At 40.9% G+C, this 22,499-nt stretch overlaps 1 protein-coding gene across 2 annotated transcripts in view; it reads right to left on the bottom strand.

Moving 5' to 3' along the window:
• Positions 1 to 417: 417 nt before the first annotated feature.
• The window catches only part of LOC135219093 (NAD(P)H pyrophosphatase NUDT13, mitochondrial-like), a 261,858-nt gene continuing 239,776 nt past the window's right edge, over positions 418 to 22,499 (bottom strand). For both annotated transcript variants that reach the window (XM_064255528.1, XM_064255529.1), the window contains one exon: positions 418 to 17,749. In XM_064255528.1, the coding sequence (XP_064111598.1) occupies positions 17,531 to 17,749 (219 nt within the window). In that variant the 3' untranslated portion in view covers positions 418 to 17,530. The remainder of the gene's footprint in view (positions 17,750 to 22,499) is intronic.

Raw genomic sequence — 22,499 nt, 5'->3', positions numbered from 1 at the left:
TGGGTAAATATGGAGAATTTTTCTAAAGGTCTTTTGGGTTCAGGATAAGTAAATTCATAATTGTTCATACGTAAAAAAAACCTTCAGTCTTAACAAATAGGATCATTTCTAGTGCCTAGCTGGATACGGTTAAATCGCAGATGAAAGCAAGGAATCTTGCGAGATCTGGCAATGCGTGCATATATCGGGTGAAGAGTGGTCAAGGACCACACACCCACGCCACAGCGTCAGTCTTTTCTTAAACCACCTGGACAAAAGTTGTGGTTGACCTCTCTCAGCCTTTATTCGTCAATGTTTGTGCCCCAGAACTCCAGGTTTTCTGTGTTCTTGTATTTTTTTCTAAAGGTCTTTTTGGTTCAGAGAAGTAAATTCCTTATTTTTTTCTGAATTTTAAAGAATACAAAATATACCTCAGGGTGAAATTTTAAAAAACTGTAATTTTTTTATTTTTCATGATAAATTTAATTACAGTATGTTCTTTAAAGATAAGGAAATCAATCATGTTCTATATACAAATATACAAATTTTCACTAAGTTACCCTAAGAGATTGTATACCTGAGTTGACAAGATTGTTTTACAGGACACTAAAAATGTTCTTACATTGCAATTCATTGTCTGCACCTAGGGGGACTGTAAGAGTAGACATTAGATTATCTGTAAAAGTAAAAAAATAATAATTTATTAACAATTTTCAGTCATGTCAACATAGAATGACTAGCTCAGAAATGGGTCACTGTACATAGTGTGCATTCATAAGTCTTTTAAATGTATGCCTTTATGCAATTATTAACTGATGTATGTACAATGAGAACTCTTGAAATACTTTTATATTGAACAGTCTATGTAATGTCTACTACAATAACATTTTTATTATACAACATATTCCTTGCATGCTCAAAGAGAATAACAATTTGTGTTAATAAGATTTTTTATATTTTAGGAAACTAAGTGAATTTCTAAGATTTGGTGACTTCTTATTAAAAGCAATCTCCTATTCTACTGTAAGTATTGTGCACCAGAAGTTCATTATTATCTTCAATAAGAAGACTGAAGAACATATACAATATGAAAAATTATTTTTGCATGAAAAAATATTTTTCCATACATAAGGTTTAAAAATTTGCACACAAGCATTTTGGGACCATGTAGTTTTACATGAAAATACACCTGCCAAAGAATTGTAGCATTACCGGCAGCCCCCAGTAAACGGTGGCATCGGTTAAAGGCTATCTGGTTTTACGGCACTTCTCTAGCGACACTGTCGACTGATTTTTGGTGCCAATCTCCAGTTAACAGCGGAGCTGATATCAATTAACTGCGTTGTTAAGTCTGTTACTAGTACTGTTATTGCTGATTTTCAGTCAGCAGCGTCGGCCAGGAACAGCCAGCAGTGGCACCAATATCGTTAACTGCATTATTAAGTCGATTGCTAGTGCTGTTATTGCTGATTTTCAGTTAGCAGCGTCGGACAGGAACGGAACCCCTGCCGTTGACTGGGGACTTGCCTGTACAAGGAAATATATTTGTCTAACAGGTACAGTGTTGCACAGAAATACAAATGTCCAATACAGGCAGTCCCTGGTTATCAGCGGACTCGGTTAATGGCAATCTGGTTTCATGTGCCATAAAATTAGTGATTTATGGTGCCATAACGAGCCAGTTCTGGGTATGTATTGGCGCCTTATAATAGTTATGGCACCAGTTATCAGTGCCATTGATGAATTATTGCCACCATAAATCAGTTTCGGTTAATGGTGGTTTTCACTTATCAGCACCCCTTTGAGGACAGAACCCCCACCGATAACCAGGAACTGCCTGTAATAGACAGATTTATGTAATATGAATTTCATCATGCCTTGAAGAACAGATACGTACTTCATAGGCAGTGTACAGAAAGAAGATAGGTGGTGTAAGAGAGAAGAAACTGTTGCCAAGGGAAAAGATGAAACAGTACTGGAGGAATTGGCAAGCAAAGGTTATCATATCAAAGACACATAAGAAAATGAAGAATGAAGGTACATGTTTGCTGATTTTCTTTAAAATATTTAGATGTCATCAATTTACAATGATACAGTCTATAGTGTACAATTAGTTGAGATTTGGTAACTCGAGGATTCATTCTTTATTGTCTGCTATATTTGGTTCTCTTTTGGTGAATTGGCTGTTTGTTCAGATACAAAAAAAACCTTCAGTCTTAACATTAGGATTTACTAGCGCCAAGCTGGAAACCGGTAGAATTAAAATTAAACTTGTGCGATCCAGGGACTATTGGCATCTATACCCGGTCACGGGGCATGTATTACCCAGAACGCCCTCGGCGTCCCGTGACCTAGCAGTTATCTTTCTACCACCTTTAAGATAGGACGTGTTTACTGTCCATCTGTTTAAAGCTGGTTTACTTTGCCTGTTTTTATCCATTTCACTTTCATTTTTCTTGTGAATTCTCTTTTTATCCATTTCACTTTCATTTTTCTTGTGAATTCTCTTTCTCTGAGTGTGCTCAGTGTGGGTGAGCTGTAAAAGTGTGTAAGTGGTGAGATGGAGGTTTTTGCTTCACCATCGGGATCTTCTTCCGTTTCGAAGACAAGACAAAGGAAATGCCCTGGTGTCAGTGGCTTTCCCTGTTCAAGATTCCTAGCTTCGATGTCGACGGATCCTCATCCAACGTGTAGTAGGTGCAGAGAAAATGTATGTACAATTACTAATCCTTGTTCTGTTTGTCGCGGTTGGTCGGTGGAACAGTGAAGGAAGTGTTATAAGAAAGGCAAGTACAAAAGAAAGAAGTCAACGCCATCTATGGATGACCAAGCGTTGCCAGCTTCTTTTGTATCAGCAGTACAACAGACTGCTCCATATGTTTTGCCACCTGCTTTTGATTTGTCCCATACCCCTTCGGTTTCTCCTAGCGGTTCGTTATCGGAAACTCCAGGAGGGGTTTTGGGTAATTTTATGCATAATATTTACACTCCATTGTTCCCAGCAGGGAGGGGGGAGAGCATCGCCATCTTTGTTCCAGGTGCCAGCTCCCGACGCGAACAGGATGGAAGGTACGTGGGCAGCGCTAGGCCTACCAGGCATACCAACCTTGGAAGGTTTGCTGTCGCATTATATGGCGTCACGATTCCAGCAGAGTCCGGCAGCGCTGAATGTTCCTCATCCCTCGTTTACAGCGATGCAGAACGTTGGAGGCAGTTTTGCTACAAACGCAGGGATGCCAACAGCAGCCGCCCAGTCTCTCCCTACAAGATTGGTGATGTCACAGCCGACATGGCAGACGCGATGACGTCACAGCCTACTGCTTCTCGGTCTACTTCGCTGCCTCCGGACCCAAATACGCTTTCTGACTCGGTGGTACACACTGTAATGAAGACATTACAGGATCTAGAGAAGAAAATTAATTTAAGAAAAACAAAAAGAAAAGGCGTGATTCATCATCTTCTTCATCTTCTTCCTCTAGCTCAGCGTCATCACTGAGCTCGTTGACGTTACGGTGTGTACCAGTCAAGCATTGGAGGATACGGGATTTCGTGACTGATCCTCAGGCCAAGAGGAGAAGAGTGAATTCTTCTTCATCTTCGGGCCAGGACTGTCACATCCCAGTCAGCAAGAAAGGCAAGAAGTCAGTGGCTGGTAAGCTCAAAGCTAGCGGATGAAGCTGTTTACAAGTCCGAACAAGCGAGTGAGTTGACGGTCGCTGGGCTAGTGGCTGACGCGGAGTTGCCAGTAGAGACTACAAAGTGTCTTAGAAAGACTACAATGCCAGTATGCTTCCTCCGGGGATTGACATGGCGTTTGGGTTGCAAAAGGATACCAAGGTGTCGTATGAATTGCCTTGTTTGTCATGCGGAGTCCGTTTTACAACACATAAACGCACAGATTGCAGGAAGGGATAATTCCTTAAGATCAAATAGATCGTTTAAGTTTATCCCTCCTCCAATGATGAAACAGGAAATATTATACGACACCGACGGTTCCTTTGCTATCTAGACAAATTAACCCAAATGTGGTAAGGGTTAAGGCCTGGATTAACCTTAGATCAAGTTAAAATGGAATGCCCTTCGATGACTTGCCAAGAGGCTGCTACGTTAGAAGCAACAGCTTCTTCTGTCTTTCAGACTGCTTCCTGGCTGGATCTTTGGTCAACAGCAGTGGCGAAGATTGCATCCTCAGAAGTGACAAGAAAAGTAGTGGATGAATCAGTGTTCATTAGATTACTACAATCAGGTGCCAAAGCAATTGCGTACTTGACAAATTTAAGTGCCAATGTTTGGGGAAATATCCTGTTAATGAGGAGGGATGCAACTTTGGCTAGACTAAGCTGCACTGTTGATTTGGATTCACTGTTAGCATGAGGAATGGGGATATCTTAGAGTCGCAATTGCCAGAGGCCATACTGGAAGAGGCTATAGATAGAAGAAGGATGGACACTAACGATAGATTGGTACAGCAGGCAGTTAGAAAAACTTCTAACAGTCAAGCTAACCCTATGGAGGTAAGGCCGCAGCAAATACCTCGAAAGAAGCCAGTGAGGCATAACATCCCTATTAGAACAACAAGACCCTCTTCCCCAAAGAAGTTAGCTCATCGGCCCTTTCACAATAGAAATAACAGAGGAAGGGGGATTAGTGGAAGAGGGAGAGGCTCAAAACGATAGGATGGGCGCCTCTCATCACTCAACCACACCAGTGGGGGGTTGCCTGGCAAATCACTGGAAGGTGTGGCAGGACCTGGGAGCAGAACAGTGGGTGGTGGATGTTCTCAGGGTCGGGTATTTGATGCCATTCGAAGTATCCCCACAACCATACCATGTAAACAACATCTGATCTGAAGGGCCAGACTAGACAGATGGCTGTTTCACATGAACTTCCCCAGCCCCCTGTCATTGTCCTCCAGCTGATGTTGGCAGGGGAAGAAAAGGTCTGCTTCTAGTCTCCCTTTTCAGCCATCTTCAGCATTAAGTGAGAACATGGAGAAGGTCTACCACTGGCAAAAAATGCCCCAAATCCAATTCCACTGACCCCTCTTCCCCTCCTTTGAAGAATCAGACTGGAGAGAGGCCATTTGGGGGCAGCATCAGATAGTAGGGCGAAGGGACACTGACCCTCCATGGCAGGCCACAGCTTTGTCATTTGTCCTCTGCATCTCTCCCCCATCAGGACAGCATCAGAGATATACATCTTCCTCCAAGAGCAACAGATCGTACTGCATCTTAGCAGTGGGGAGACAGAGCACATCATCAAGGAGGAGCAAATCAACAAGATAGAGCACGCTTTGGAGATGACACCAATCCTTTGCCAGAAGTAATAGTCATGTGCACCACAATAGGTTAATGAGGTGCTTGGACAGCTGATGTAGCCATTCCCACTCAAGGAACTGGCTGAGAGACAGGAGTTCAAGTAACAGATTGGAGAGGAATGCCAGATACTACTGAGAGTGGCGCAGCCATGCTGCATCCCAGACAAGATTGTCACCTACACTGCCACATACCCCCCTTCAGTGCCAGCAAGAGACATCCACAGGGGTCCCCTCCTCCAGTCCCACTGAGTTCCCATCTGAGGGACTTGAGCAGTTAAGGCAACAAAAGTGTTGCCAGTTCCTGCCCAGATAGTGGTATCCGGTGCTGGATCAGCTTCAATGAGTATAGAGAAGAGATCATCTGAAATAGAGCGGGACGAAGCAAAAGAAGAGACAAAAAGAGCTGACAATGATGGAGGCCCCCTTGGAGGAGAAGGGCTTCATCAAGTTTGTCACTCAGATTAGGCTGTACCTAGGCCTGTCAGACCCTCATGCTTTTGCCCTACAGGACCCTTAATGGCTTTCCTACTTAATGGCAAAGGCCATTGCTGGAGGTAAAGCAGTCATTCTGGTTGCCTTGGTCCCCTCTAGTGTACAGCTTCATATTGAAGCTCAACAACCTTGTGGCAAGTGCAGAAGGCGCTCCGGCAACCGCCTGGTCAGAGAAACTGTTGCCACCCCTTTTACCTTGTCAGGCAAAATATTACTAGTCAGAGGGGCTTTTCAATATCCACAAGACCTTGGCCCCTGCCATCTACAGACTGGGAGATAACATTCTGCTCAGCAGGTTAAGTAGCAGGGCCTGAGAGCTTATATTGGCAGGGTAGCCAGACGTCAAGAGCTTCTGGGGACTTTCTGCAATGGTGCTGTCCTACATCATGTAGCAGGTGGGCCATATCTAGGCCAACGTCATCCTCAAGAGGAGGAAGTTCTTCCTGTCAGTGATATACAACCAGATTTCCCAGGGGAGCTGGTTAAAGCCTGTGGAACAGCTGCCTTGTGGACTCCCCCCCCCCCCCCCCCCCCCCCCCCCCCCCCCCAACTAATTCTTTTATGCTTCATCTCTGAAACTGCCACAGATGGCCAGGGGTATGGGGAGTAGGCCTTCAACTCACATCAGGCAGATATCCCTCCTCCCAGCTGATGTTACACAAGCAAACAAAACAGTCATGGCAGCACTTACAGGGCAGAGGAGTGGACAGGGTTGGTCCTCAAGCAGACATGCAGACTACCTTTCGACCCAATGAAACCACCTCTGTCTCGGTTCCATGTTGTAGAAGAAGCAGTGAAGAACAACTATCCAGGATTCTAAAGCCAACTCCTGTTGGTGGAAAAGGTCTGTGGCAGATTTACTGATCTGGACTGGCTCCTTCAGCAAACTTTGTTTTCAACTGAGACTCCTCAGTCAGTCTTGGCATTAATCAGAGGAGACTTCATGGTCTTAATGAATCTGTAGGACATCAACCTCCAAATACCAATCCACCTGACCCCTAGGAAGTATCATTGCTTTCCAGGGGAGTAACCTACCAATCCAGGGCTTTCTGGTTCAGCCTGGTGATGACACCACAAGTTTTCACAAAAGCGTTTCAACTCATGTCCTCCTGGGCACACTCAGGCATATGGTTAAGACATTACCTTAACTGGCTGGTCACAGGGACAAGAGCCTGGCACTGTGCCAAGAGCTAGGAGTGGTGGTCAACCAAAGTCCTACCCTTCCTCCAATAGAAGATCAAGTATCTGGGGATGCAGATTGACATGGTGGCAGTGGGAGCCTACCTGTCACAGGAGAGGGCTTCCAACTTTCTTAGGATCTTTGTCATTTTCCTCATAGAAGCCCTCCAACCAGAGAGGCAGTGGCAGGTCCTCCTGGGTCATCTGGTTTTCCTTGAAAAGTTAGTCCCCAGGGGCAATTCCACATTTGTTCCCGTTTGTGGCAGATGAAGGAGACCTGGCACCAGCTGGATTAGGACCCATCCTTGTGTATAGGATGATGATGAAAGTAAAGGAGGACCTAGTGTGGTGGAGTGACCCAACCAACCACTTGCATGGGGTATACAGAACAAGGCACACTTCAAGATACTAGTATTCTAGCCCTCAAAAGGGGCTAAGATGTGCACCTGAGTAGAGCGATTCAGGGATGTAGGGGAGGCCTAGAGAGAGATGGGAGCACATCAACCTTAGAGAGATGAAGGCAGTCTCGTTGGTCGTTCAACACTTCCAGCACCACCTAGCGGACCTCTAAGCAGTCGTCATGAGTGACAACACCACAGTAATGGCCTACATAAACAAACAAGGAGGGACAATACCACCAGAATTGTGTGACATGGTGGTGAAGATGCACAAGTGGTCAGTGACCACCCTCTGAGTCATAACTTCCTTTCCCAAGAACTCTTTTAGAAGATGCAATCGACCGGCGATGATCAGATACCAAAGATAGGCTAGTGCATCAGGCAGTATCTAAATCAGAGGCTAATTCTCTTTCTCCTCCCCCCCCTCCCCAACAGCAGACCAGACTCCTCCTGTCATGTCGTCCAGGCGTTTGACTTCTGTAAAGAACTTCTCAGTCTGCTTCTTGGTCAAAGTCAAGATAGTAGCAGCATCCCTTTCAATCTCACCCCTACAAGGTTGGGAGGGGAACTAGAGGAAGGGGTAGAAGGTGTGAGGTGGTGTTGATGATGCTGGACAAGGGTGCAGTGGAAGAAGTGCATCATCCTTCACTGGAGTTTTACAGTCAGATTTTTTGGTTCCAAAGGCTACAGTTACTGGAGACCAGTGATAGGCCTTTCTACAATGAATTGCTTTGTAAGGAAGACAAGGTTCGGGATGGAGATGCCCAGACAGTTCTGGCAGCAATAAGAGACGACGACTTCTTGCTGTCCGTTGACTTGTACTTTCAGATTCCAGTCCACCCTTCATCCAGGAAGTTCCTTCTCTTAAGCCTGGGTGAGCAAGTCTTCCAGTTCAAAGTCCTTTGCTTCAGGCTAACTATGGCCCCTCAGGTGTTCACAAGGGTCTTTGCCCAAGTCTCGATGTGGGTTCATGCTCAAGGGATTTGCCTGTTGAGATACCTTAATGACTGGCTGGTCTTAGCAAGCTCCAGGGAGTAATTACTTCAAGACAGGGATTGCTGTCTTCAATTTTGTCAGGAGCTAGGCATAGTAGTAAACCTGGAGAAGTCCTATCTGGTTCCAGCCAGAGAGCTCTCTATCTGGATATGGATATAGATACGGTGGCATCAAGGGTTTTTCCATTGGATCAGAGGTTGGAGAAGTTCAGGTCGATGGCAAGTTTATTCCTGTCACAGATCGAACAGCCAGCTCACCAGTGGCAGGTCCTTCTGGGGATTTTGTCTTCTCTGGAGAAGCTGGTCCCTCATGGTCGCATTCACCTTCGTTCTCTACATTAAATACTGAAAGAATTCTGGTCCCCGGGAGAGTGGTGAGAAAAGACCTTTGTTGGTAGTTGGACAACCAAAATCTTGTGGTGGAGGTCCCTCTGCATTCACCCCCTCCAGACTTACTCCATTAAATGGTTGAGGTGCTCATCTGGAAGATCTCCTTGCCTCAGGTGTTTGGAGTGCAGAGGACAAGCTGCTTCACATCAACATTTTGGAGTTGAAAGCAGCTTTCCAAGGTCTGTGGGAGTTCCGGGAGAGGGTAGAGGGTCGTTCCGTCATACAGATGTCTGACAACACCACAGTTGTCACTTATGTGAACAAGAAGGGGGGCCTGGTGTCTCATCAACTTCATTCGTTGACAGTTGACATGCACCAGTGGGCAATAAACAACTCGGTGGAGCTCTCCACCAGGTACATTTCCAGGCAAGAGGAATGTGGTGGCTGACAACCTGAGTCGTCAGAACCAAATCCTGGGCATGGGGAGGTTTCTGCATCAGGACGTGATGGACAGCCTTTTTCATGTTTGGGGAAGGCCTATGCTTCAACAGGAAGCTGGAGGTTTACTGTTCAGTGGTCCCGGATCCTCTTGCTCTAGAAGAGTATGCCTTCCAGCACCCTTGGGACAATCTTGAGGTGTATGCCTTCCCTACGTTCTGCCTGATCCATTAAGTTCTGAAGAGAGTAATTAGTTCTCAAAATCTCAGGAAGACTGGTGGCACCTCTGTGGCCTTAAAACAGAGTGGTTCTGGACCTCCTGTCTCTTATGTCAGAAGTTCCAAGAGAAATTCCCCCATGGCAACAGCTCCTTTGCCAACCTTGTGTGAAAAAGTTAACCAGTCAATAGAGTCCCTGTCTCTTCACGGCTGAAGACTATCAAGTATCTCCTCTGAGCGAGAAGTTTATCTCGAAAGGGTGTGGGCCAGATGTCTGGCTATCTCAGGAAATCTTCGTCGGCAGTTTACCAGGGAAAATGGGCAGTCTATTGTGACTGGTGTCAACAGGGTTTCTCTCCACTCAGAGCTTCTGTTCAGCGAATAGTGGATTTCCTGATATTCCTCAGGGTTGGAAAGGTCTCTCCATTTCAGCTTTTAGAGGCTACAGAGCAGCCTTGGGCTTGGTTTTGCACCTGAAAGGCATTGACATCTCTTCGTCCCGGGAAATCTCATTGTTCAGGAGTTTTGAACAGTCCTGTTCACCAATAGAACTCAAGCTTCCTGCATGAGATCTTTCTCTTGTCCTGAGGAGTTATTCAAGCTCCATTCAAGCTCCTACATTGATTATCAGAAAGGGATCTTACTCCAAAGTCAGTTTTCTTGTTAGCTTTAGCTTCTTTGAAGAGAGCTGGGAGCTTTATGACCTAAGTTATGATGTTAAATACACCAGGGGTTAGGGTCTGTGGCCTTCAAATTTGTCCTGGAATTCACGGGTAAGACCCAGAATCTCTCGGTGAATGACGACATATTTGCCTCGTTTTCTATTCCCTCACTAAATGACTTTGTGGACAAAGATCCACAAGTGCTCTTTCTTTGTCCTGTCAGAGCACTACAATGCTATCTAAAAGGGACTCATCACCTAAGACCTAGGTGCTGTAGACTTTTTGTTAGCACAGGTCGGTCCAGAAGGGAAGTGTCCAAGGACAGGATTACATTCTAGTTACACGAGACAATTAAACAGGCTTATTCTTCACATACTAGTTCAGTCACTAAGTCTGTGCAGGCTAGTGCACATGACATCAGAGGTATCAGTTCCTCTCTGCATTTAAGGACTTGTCTGTTCATTGAATTTTGAGCACTGGTTCTTGGCTATGTCAATCCACGTTCACTTTTCTTTTACTTAAAGAACGTTACCCACAGGTCCTTGGCCACTTTCCTTGGGTCCGGTGGTGGCAGCCTAACAAGTGTAATTCACCCAGTGCCCTTGACAGGACAGTTTGTATCTTACCTAAAGATGATTGTGTGGAAGAGAGAATGAGGGCATTGGCGCTCTCTCTCTCTCTCTCTCATGGGCGGGTCGAAGAATAGACACGTCATATGCTGGAACTGGTCTGATACAGGTGCGTCGGGTGGTCATACTGGTGGTGGTTTTGTATTGTTACTATACAATTGACAAATCTGCTATTCAGTAGCAAGTACTCCTCTCTCTAGCAAGGGGCGTGAGGAGTGGTGACAAACCCCCGTGGCTTGCATGGTTTGTTGCTTAAACACAGTTTTCTTTATATTCCTGGAATGCAATGAAACTGGTCATAAATCATTGTGTTTCAACCCAATTGGCTGAGTTTTTAGATCTCAGATTGTTTATTACCTCACAGGCTAGGACCCCCTTCTTTAGAATTCGTTCTTCTAGGAACGGTGGTCAGGTGGGTTAAACTACAAGCTGAGGGTACTTGTACCTCCCTCCAAATATGTCTATCCTATCGTTAAGACCGAAGGGTTGTTCCACGTATGAACAAAGAAATTTTGTAATCAATTGTATTTTTCATAGCTAACAAACCTGAGGTCTTAACGTTTACTGCCCACCTTTAGCCACTCCTCTTTTCCTGGGTTGGGAGAAAGGCTGATGCATCAGAGGGTTCTATGCCTGGAAGGTGACCAGCTTCCACCATGTATGTATGTATGAGATGCCAGATGCCACAGATTCCAAGCCTTAAAATCTTTGATTGTTTTTAACTGGTTTTCAGCGGGTGCAAGAAGATTATCCTATTGTTAGGACCTATGGTTTGTTAGCTATGAAAAATACAAAGAGATTAAAAGATGTCATATTTCAGCTAGCTGATCCCCTTAAGTGAGGTATTGTATTCCATGCAACCTGCAAATGTCAGAGGCTGAGCTCGTATGGTTGATTTAGTGAAAAACAAAATATAGAAGCAAACTGAATTTGGTACAAAACCAATACACTAATCCCTTCAGGTGTGTCAGCTCCTTTTCCTGCTAGGGGCACTGGATGAATCACACTTGTTGAACAACCACCTCTGGACCCAAAGAAAAAACCTATGAACAGATAAGTTCTTCCAAATTGCCAGGGAGGAACCTAATCCTCTGGTGCCATGCGTTTCTGCATGTACCTAATTGGTGACAGAACTTGACGATGAGAATTAGGCTTGCCTATTCACTTTGTGTAGTTAAATGGTATTCTAGGACACATGTTTCTTGATCTGGTTTGCAGTAACTTAACCCTTAAACGCCGACTGGACGTATTTTACGTCTACATTTTTTGTCTCTTGGGTGCCGACTGGACGTATTTTACGTCGACACACAAAAGTTTTTTAAAAATTCGCGGAAAAATACTTTTAGGCCTACCAGCCGAAAACTCTTGAATCACGCGCCTTGGGGGATGCTGGGAGTTCACGGATCAAGGTGTTGTTTTGTTTACAATCGTTACGCAGGCGCGCAAGCGCGAATTTCTTTCTTGCCGCACTAAAAAGTATCTGTGACACATCTCGGAAATTATTTTGTCACTTTGACATAATTTTTGTACCATTTTAAATTAGCCGTTACATGGATTATATATGAAAATGTGCACATTTTTATGTAAATACAACAATAAAATACTTATGATTGTAGCTTTTATCAGTTATGAGATATTTTCATATAAATAACGATAAGTGCCAAAATTTCAACCTTCGGTCAAATTTGACTCTACCGAAATGGTCGAAAAACGCAATTGTAAGCTAAAACTCTTATATTTTAGTAATATTTAATCATTTACCTTAATTTTGCAACTAATTGGAAGTCTCTAGCACAATATTTCGATTTATGGTGAATTTATGAAAAAACTTTTTCCTTACGTCCGTGCGGTAACTCTTCTGAAAAAAATCATACATGCGATTGTGGTAATGTTTGCACCATTTTAAATTAGCCGTTCCATAAAGTTTTATATAAGAAAATGTGCGCAATTTCATGCACAATACAACTAAAACAACCCATGGTTGTAGCTTTTATCAATTTTGAAATATTTTCATATAAAAAATGATATGACAAATTTTCAACCTTCGGTCAACTTTGACTCTACCGAAATGGTCGAAAAACGCAATTGTAAGCTAAAATGCTTATATTCTAGTAATATTCAAGCATTTACCTTCAATTTGCAACAAATTGGAAGTCTCTAGCACAATATTTCAATTTATGGTGAATTTATGAAGAAAATAACATTTTCTTTACGTCCTCGCGGTAACTCTTCCGAAAAAATCATACGTGCAATTGTGGTAATGTTTGCACCATTTTAAATTAGCCGTTACATAAAGTTTTATATATGAAAATGTGCGCAATTTCATGTAGAATACAAAAAAAAATAATTGAAGGTTGTAACTTTTCTCATTTTTGAAATATTTGCATATAAATCACGATAAATAGAAAAAAACCCACGTTCGGTCAACTTTGACTCTACTGAAATGGTCGAAAAACGCAATTGTAAGCTAAAACTCTTACATTCTAGTAATATTCAGTCATTTATCTTCATCTTGAAACAAATTCGAAGTCTCTAGCACAATATTTAGATTTATGGTGAATTTAAAAAAAAAAACTTTCCTTCCCTCCGCGCACGGATTCTCCGCCACAAATCTCCGAAATCCGTACGTCCCATTCTCGGAATATTTGCTCCATTTCATATTAGGCATTTCATAGAGTTTTATATATGAAAATGTGCGCAATTTCATGTAGAATAAAACGAAAAATATTTGAAGGTTGTAGCTTTTCTTATTACCGAAATAATTGCATATAAAAAAATATATTTAAAAAAATTCGACATTCGGTCAACTTTAACTCGTCAGATATGGTCAAAAACTGCATTTGTAAGCTAATATTCTTATAGTATAGTAATATTCAATCATTTGTCTTCATTTTGAAGTAAATTGGAAGTCTCTAGGACAATATTTAGATTTATGGTGAATTTTTGAAAAAAATATTTGTTTACGTCCGCACGTTACGAATTCATGCATTATATTGTGATAATATTTTCTCTGTGTTGCTTTTATCATTTTACAATGTGTTATATACCAAAATGATCAAAATTTAGTGTACATTACAACGAAAAAAAAAGTAACTTGTTACCTTTAACCGTTTCGCGCACAGCGCGATTTGAATACAATTATATATGAAATTTTGTTTTTGCGCTATCATATATCGCATTATTTATATATGATAATGATAATTGTTTTCATTTCTGATGGTTGCATACTAAACTTCAGGCAATGACAAAAAAAGGAGCCTAAAATGAACTCTTAATCTTGAAAACTAAGCGCGCTGTGATTTTTTGAAAAAAATATTTTTTCCGCTTCCGCTCTCACTCTGAAACACCTCCAGCACACAGGAGACATTTTTTTTTACCGCTTCGGCGTTTAAGGGTTAAAAGTCTATGACACCTAAGCTCTAAGTGACGAGACCCGCAGTGCTTTGACGGGTCAAAACAGAAACTCTTGAAGGTTACTGATAAACTCCACACCATAAGGAACAGAAAAGGATGCAAAGCTGTCATTGTGAACCCTGGGAATCTGGGTCTTAGCCACAATTCCTGGGGCAAATTTGAAAGCTACTGATCTCAACCCATTGAGACTACGTCATAAGTTTGATCCTGTAGCTCTCAAACTCTTCCAAGGAAGCCAAAGTCAGCAGGAAAACTGTTTCCAAAGTCAGTTTCCTGTAAGATGATTGATACGTGCGCTCAAAGGAGCTTGAGTGAGACTGCTCAGTACCCAAGTAAGGTCCCACATTGGAGGTCTGAGTTTCCTAGGCGAATGAAACCACTCAAAGCTCTTATACCACATTGAGAATCCTCAGGGAAAAGTGATGTCCACATCCTTCAGAGAACCAATTACAAGTCAGCCCTGTAGGCCCTCGCCAGTATCAACAGAAAGAACTTACTCTGTTCTGACAAATATCCAGAAGATCTTGTCTACCGAACAGGAACTCTGAGTGGAGAGAAATCCTTTTGATGATACCAATCACCACAGTAGAATGCTCATCTTGCTTTTTAGTTTCTTCAAGACAGTCCTCTACATCGGTTCTAACCCACTATCCAAGTTGATGACCTTTGTATCTCTTCTATCTAGTAAAGGTGATGCCACCTGATACTGGAACCTTTGATAAATTTCTTGAAGTTTTCTTTCAGATCATCGTAGTTCAAACCTCAAGCTCTGTAGAAGGTTTCATCAGTTTTGTACCTTGTTTAAGATGTCCATTAAGGGATGCATCGGGTTTCTTGGAGATGTAAGGATATTGGAGCTTCTTTGCTACATTAAGCCTACAAGAATCATGCTTGCTTGTCCTGTTCTCAAGCTCTTGATGACATCTCATTGCTTCTTTGACAGGATTTTACTTTAATTGGCTACAGTCTGCATGCTGCCCCTCAGGTCGTCACACGAACTTTGCTTGTGTATTCTGACATAGCTCTCTGAATCCGTCTCTGCATGGGTACTAGTCTGTTGTGCAGATCTCAGTTTCAAGGGACTTTAAAGGGGGATACAGTGTTTTTTCTGTCTCTATGATAGCCTTTCAACATATAGTGCTACTTGATGAAGTTCAAACCAATCCCCTCAGCGCAAGAGATGATGTGGGCTCATGCCATATCAGTGGTGACCCATGTTTAGAATAAAGTCCTTTCACCTTCAGAGGCTTTCTAGAGGGTTATTTGTTTTCTTTATTCGCCCCGAGAAAGGAGATACTTGCAATCAACTAAAGCAGGTTCTCCACGCAGTTCACTTCATGCTGGGGACAGCTCTTGGGTTTTCACCTTATGAGGATCCCACCAATGTTCTTCTGATTCTTATTAACATCATTCCCACAATAGCTGTTGAAGAAGCTCCACTAATAATGACTTTCCATGCTTCTGATACTCCTAGCTTCTCACCTTTATGACCTTCAGGAAGGACAAGAACAGTTTCTTTGCTTGTCAGCAACTGAGTTTTTTTGCTTGATGATGAATGAGGGGGACTTGGCTGGGTCTGTTCATTATATCCTAATTGGTCAGGCTCCCTTGGTTCTGTTCCTCACAGCTAAAACACGACAGATTGGACTTTTTTGGTTATGCTCCAGTCTGTGGAAGGTTTAAGTATATTCATTCATGCTCTTCCTGCTCAGGTGGTACAGACAGGCTTGGAAATTCCCAGTATTAGGCCCAAATGACTTCCTTCTCCCCCACCCATCCCACTTTTTTTGCCACAGCAGCAGTGTTATTTTTCTGTTCTCACCATTCACAGATATAATTTCATCTTGCTTGAAAGAGTGCTATAGAGCAGCCTCTTCCGTTGGTTGTACAATCGTGCTCAAGTCTCTGCAGCTTTTCTAATACTAGGTATTAGGCATAACATTTGGAAGGGTAGCAACCCAGAGGTCACAGCAGCAGTTGTCATGTGGATAGTAGTTCTGCTCCCTCCATACTTTGGCACTCAACAAAATTTGTGGTTGGCAAGAAGTATAATTGAGTTCTCTGTCACTCTGTTCCTTGGTTCCTGTAGGATTTTATCTCCAAAGAACATTCTTCTCTTTGCTATCCTTAGAGCAGTTCTTTAGTCTTAAAAAGTTGCCTTTGCAACATTTTGTCTATGATTGTGGCATGGAATGTGTTTATTTTTCATATAGTAGATCATGTCCTGAAATTTTAGTCAACCATCCTCCTCCTCTTAGACTTCATTTCTTAAGATGTCTTCTCTTGATGCACTTCCCTTTATACCTCAGGTGCTTAGCACATGTATTACCTGTGGTTACAGCTTCTACTACATACATTGCTTACAAGATTATAAAAAATTCAAAGATTGCTGCTGTCTCCACTGCCCTTCATCTACAGCAAATGGACTCCTTACATCTAGGTCTTCTTCAGAGTCTCTGATGCTTCACCCTTCCTGAAATGTGATTCAGGCTCATTAAGATTCAGTGGGTTTCATATAACTAATTTTTGTGCAAAATCCATTAGTCATAATCTTAAGTGCCCTCCTCCCTTCTCCTTAATCTTCCAGATGGGGGTTGGCTTCAAGATATAACAAGACACTCATCATGAGCTGGTCATGCACAGTAGGACTTGTCTTCTTCCAACTCAAGTTGCTGTAGTTGGGTCCATTTCACAAGGAATAGGGCTAATTGTGATTAATGGGTTTATATGGAAACTTTTTGTCAAAAATTTTGTGAAATGCACCTCAAACAAAAGTTTTATGAGCATCTCTGAAACAGTCATGGCACTCTTGACATACAAATACATATAGACATTTTTCCACATTTAGCTTTTTTTTACTATTATAAAATATAGCCCAAAACCACAACACTACATAAAGAAATGATTCCATTAATGTTAAAAAAATTTAAAACATTGCAATATCACCATACCATGAAGACAATTTGGCAAATTTTGCCTTTGGCATTTGTCGCCTTTCAATGTGAAATACTTCAAATGTACATTACTTCTTAATATGTTGTCAATTGCTTGCAATTTTCCATAAGATAAAAGAGTGCTATAAAAGGAAATTTATGTTTTGTAAAATTCATGTACTATATACAAAGAATAAATACAAAGAAATATGAAGAGGAGGAATTTTGCTAATATCCTGGTCTTGTCTGCTACTAGCTTGTTTAATGCAAAAAAATTACTGTATAGAAAAAATGACATCTGTATGTGCATCTGTGTCAGAGGACATTCAGGTAATAAAAGGAGACAGGGAATAAAAGTGAATAAAGTTAAGGAAGAGAATGAGGAAAATAAAGTAGAAGAATATACCCCTTTTATAGTTTTACAGAAAATTTCCATGGTAACATTAAGTACAGTGTGCTGGAAATAATATAGGTAAAATTCCCATGTCAAACTGGACTAATTCTATTGAATTTTCAAAACGAAGCTTTAGATTCGGAAAGTTTAACCTAATATATTTGTTGATATATATCTTTAATTGGAGTGCCTTTCATCCAATGGGAAATGAGATGATAAGCAATTGCTCCAGGTGGTGGAATAAAGAGTTCCCCTGAAGGATTGCCTCGAAGCCGTAAGAGAGGGTTTCGATCAATCCTTTGTAGTGCTGAGCCAATTTCTTTCCTAGAAAACCACCGTGCATCTTGTAGTTCACTTTTATCTATTGAGAGCTGGAACACATGTAAAACATTAAACATTAAAAATGACACTGCAAAGTACAGGTTGTAATGTGCACTGTTAACTATGTATTATGTCCTAGTTTTCACATTTTCCATAGAGATTCAATCAAAAAGTGTTGTCACTAACCTGCATATGACAATCTGTACATTTGACTAATAAATAATCTAAACATAATTTGATCTCATCAATTAACCTGCTTACTTTCAGAAGCTGCACATTTGACTACTGAAAACAAGACAGCATTGTTGTGTGCAAGTTGTATGCTAACGTGCAAATACATATATGATTATAATGTCCTATACAAATGCTCCTCATGAACACCGCATCAAAAGAGCTCTGTAATTAACATGATAGTTTGACATTCAGTAGATCTGACTGCTGAATAATACAACAAATTATTTGATCTCATTAACTAACCTGCAGCAATAAAAATTCTGAACATCTATTAAATCATAAAAATATAACAGCATGTATTATTATCTCTTGCAGAAAATGAGATTTTAAGAGAAAAATAGGTTCTAAGTATGTAATACCTTTTTCTGCACTATAGCAGAGATTTTGAAAATTCTTGAAGCTTCTTTCTATTAAACCCATCATTCTGTCAACACTAACTAAATGCACTCACAAGAAGTGTTGCTTATTGCATAACCAGAAAACATTTAAAACAAAAGTGAAATACAAACCACTGCCTTATTAGAGCTTTTCATCACTTTAATACAAGAAGTTATCCCACACAGGACTTAAGGGACCACAGAACAAAAAACTATTCATACCTGGTAACATATGGAACCTGGTATTAAAATACTTGTCTAGACATGCAAATTAATTGAAAAATATTAGATGTCACTTTTAGTCAAAGTTTTGGTACTAGCTTCAATCTCAGGTGTCCATGATGGAACAAATCTTTCCAAATGTTCTCTTCATTTCATCCTATTTTCTGGGCATACTCAAGTTTACCCTGACCTGTTACGTATAAATATTAAATCCAAGTGATCAGCAGGAATACATAGTAGGCGAGAGAAAGAGGACAACATGTCATCACAGCTACAGATAGTAGAATATGTATTACAAATATTAGACACAAAAAAGAAACACCTTAACCCTGACTTCAATAGGCCTACAGGAAGTAAAAATTAAGAAAACCCTGAAATTCATTCCTACTCTTTTCCTACCATAAAAGTATTTTTTTATAGTAAGTCAAGCAAATTTTCTTCATATGGAAGGGATAAAACAAGACTTTTGATAATGTAGTCACTGTCACGTTCTCAAAGGAGTAACCTTTCCATAGTCTATCCAGAGCTCCATGGTGACCAGATTAATGTCAAAGAACTCTCTTAACTGGTCTTATGGCCGGGTAATGTGTAGTGTAATGATAAACATTAAGACACGTGATACAGTATAAATGGACTCAGGAAAAGAGGGGACTTTCTCTTATCTTCAGAAAAAGCTAATACCCAGTTTTCCTACTGCGTCAAAACTGCACAAAGAAGTGGTTATGCGCATGCATAATGTCATATTGTTTACATACAACCAAAATCCAACCAAGAAGCAATTCCTTTCTCTGGTCATGCAAGAAACCAGAGACCAGAGAAGTCCATTCTTCACTTATTAATTCAACAAAGTGCATAGTTTTAAGTTCCAGTTAAACAAATTTTTATTTAAGACTGTAGAGCAATGATTTATTGTGAGTGAAAAGCAGTAATTGGCTTATTTTGTAGTTCGCTTCTCACGATTTATGATCATTAGGCTAGGTCCAAGAATTTCGTTCTTCACTTAACTATTAATTTAATTACAGGCGGCCCGCGGTTAACGGCACAATCGCTCAGTGGCGAATCGGTTTTACGGCTGTCATCAAAAATATAAATTAAAAAATTAAGGTAGTATTTTTACGGCACAATTTTCACTTAACAGCGCCGCTAGTGCCGTTGTCTAACGAGTTCATACATTTGTAGAAATGCCGTTCAGACAATAAAGGTTATGCAAATTATATTAAAAAATTTTATGGAGAGTTATTACATAGGTATTAGGGTAAAATATATGCCTCTGACGCTGTTCTATGCCAAAAATATTGAGTTACGTAAGAGCAAATTAAGCTATAGGATGTGTCGATTTATAAATGTCCATGCTTTTATGTTTAAAATGTGTATGGAAATGTATTACGTAAAGGGTATTTTTATTTCTGCACAGAAATATGATACAAAGGCAGCTTTTGAAACTGCCCTTCGCGTTATCAAATACTATGTTTTTACATGTTCATTCTTGTAATCCGCTGTTTGCCGCTCTTCCGAAAATATAGAGTTAAAAAGAGTGCAAATTTAGCGATCGATGTGTCGATTTTATAAATGTTCATGCTTTTATGTTTAAAATGTATTACGTATAGGATATATTTATTTCTGTGGAGAAATATGCTAAAAAGGCAGCTTTTGAAACTGTCCTTCACGTTTTCAAATACGATGTTTTTTCATGTTCGTTCTTGTAAGCCGCCGTCTGCCGCTCTTCCAAAAATATAGTTAAAAAGAGTGCAAATTTAGCAATTGATGCGTCCATTTTTTTAATGTTTATGCATTTATGTTTAAAATGTGTATGAAAATATATTACGTATAGGGTATTTTGATTTTTGCACATAAAAGGGATTTTGACGTAAGGAAAAATCTATTTCTGGGCGATTGGCTCGTGTCGCCAGCGAAATATCCTTTAATCTATTATTTCTAGGGTAAATGTACTAACACATACCAGAGAATAAATAAAATAAAGAAAAAGGTCAGTATAACTGACTCGCTCACCCTCCAAGAGGGTGTCGGTATGAACACTAGGCGAGTGAGACCACTACCACGAGCCAAATGCCAATAGAAATCTCCCACTACAAAAACCCTCCAAGAGGAGAGCCGACCCACAGAGTGAGCAGCTCGTACTACTACTACTCCATCCCATGCTGCCGACTGCTGCGCCTCTGGTGGCCATCCTGAAGTTAGCAGACAATCTTGGGCGAAGGGATGGGTAGGGTGGGATTTCGCTGGCGACACGAGCCAATCGCCCAGAAATAGATTTTTCCTTACGTCAAAATCCCTTTTCTGGGCTCAGCTCGTGTCGCTGCGCGAAATCGTACCAGAGAAATAGCACAAGATTGTAAACAAAAGTAATAAAATAAATCAGAAAAGGTCTCAAATAAAAGAGAAAATAAATATAAAAAAGAATATATTTGCTAAAAAGATACAAATACACAGTGATACAAAATTAGAAATATGCTTAAATTACACTTAATTCTAATCATGTTTCTTATCATAAGGTAATTTACATATGTACAGAGGTAAAATGGTTTACATGTAACAAAATGGTATCTGTGTAAAGGCATGTATCAAAAATATAATAGCAATTAAAATAATCAAATGAACAAATTAATCAACAATGATAATATATAAGGAATGTATATGACTTAATATACAAAACCCGTAACCATTATAAATAAGATGTATCCCTAGCATAAAAATAAGGGGGTAACATCCATGAGATCAATATCTATAATCATCTGTGAGTGTCCCTAGCAAAAAAAATAAGGGGCACCACTACATCATCATAAAAGCAGCTAAGACACAAGGTGAATGTAAATGAACACGGCAGGATAGACGAACTGTTGGGTGAGGCAGGTAGAAAGGAGGACTGAATCTTCTACTACAAATTAACTAGAGTCAGGGGAAACTATGTTACCCGCTGCTACTGCTGAAAATTTCAGAGCTTCCAAGGACTTAAGGTAATGACGTTTGAACACTGTCGGCGATTTCCATCCGGTATACTTTTTCAACTCATCGAAGTTCATGTGTTGGAAATAATTAATTGAGGTGGCTACTGCCCTGACATCATGTGCTTTCGGGAAAGAGTCAGGATTGGCTTGCTTAATAAAGTACAGGATTTGTTGCCTGATGCCTTTAATGGATAAAGTTCAACCACCTTTTTCCCTCTTAAAGAGGGGACCCGATGAAGATGAGGAGTCCTGGACAGAAAGGCTCGTAAGGTTGTAACTGGGCAAAGAGATACATCTTGTGGAAGGGGTAGTACCTTCCAAGGTTCCCACCTCATCAAAGGATCTTCATTCTTTGCTAAAAGCTACGTTCCGGAGAAAGTAGGACTTCCTGGTGGGAAAGAATGAATATGATCCGGATCTCTGGATAAAGCCGACAGTTCTGAAATTCTTGCTCCTGAAGCTAAGCTTAATAAAAATAGGGTTTTCTTAAGAGCATTATAAACGAGCATGTGTCATTATCGGTTTCTGAAGCCAGTTTTAGAACATCGTTTAAGAACCATGAAACTGACGTAGGCCTTACAGAAGGTCTAAGTCTAGCACATGCCTTAGGAATAGACGAGAAGTAGGAATCCGTCAAGTCTATGTTGAACCCAAATTGAAATATCTTTTTCAAGGCTGACTTGTTTGTCGTAATCGTGCTAGCTGCTAAACCTTTTTCAAAATAAGGATCTGAAAAAGGATATAGCTGAATTAACTGTCATGATTCTAATATCTGATTCTCTCAGGAAGATTGCTAACTTTTTGACAGCAGCATCATACTGTCTCAAAGTTGAATCCCTTTTATCGGATTCCAAGAAGAGAATATTCTGAGGTCAATATTCGCATCTCTTTTTGCCGCAAACTTCATGAAGTCCATAAAGTTAGGGTTTTGAGAATCCCTGAGGAAGCGAACACAGTCTTCGTTTGTACTGACTGGGAGAAGCCTGGGATTGGGGATCCGA

Source organism: Macrobrachium nipponense, chromosome 1, assembly GCF_015104395.2.
Source record: "Macrobrachium nipponense isolate FS-2020 chromosome 1, ASM1510439v2, whole genome shotgun sequence".
In the NCBI taxonomy this organism is placed as follows: Eukaryota; Metazoa; Arthropoda; class Malacostraca; order Decapoda; family Palaemonidae; genus Macrobrachium; species Macrobrachium nipponense.
The sequence above is the reverse complement of the archived record's forward strand: the minus strand, read 5'-3'. Positions and strand labels throughout refer to the sequence as shown.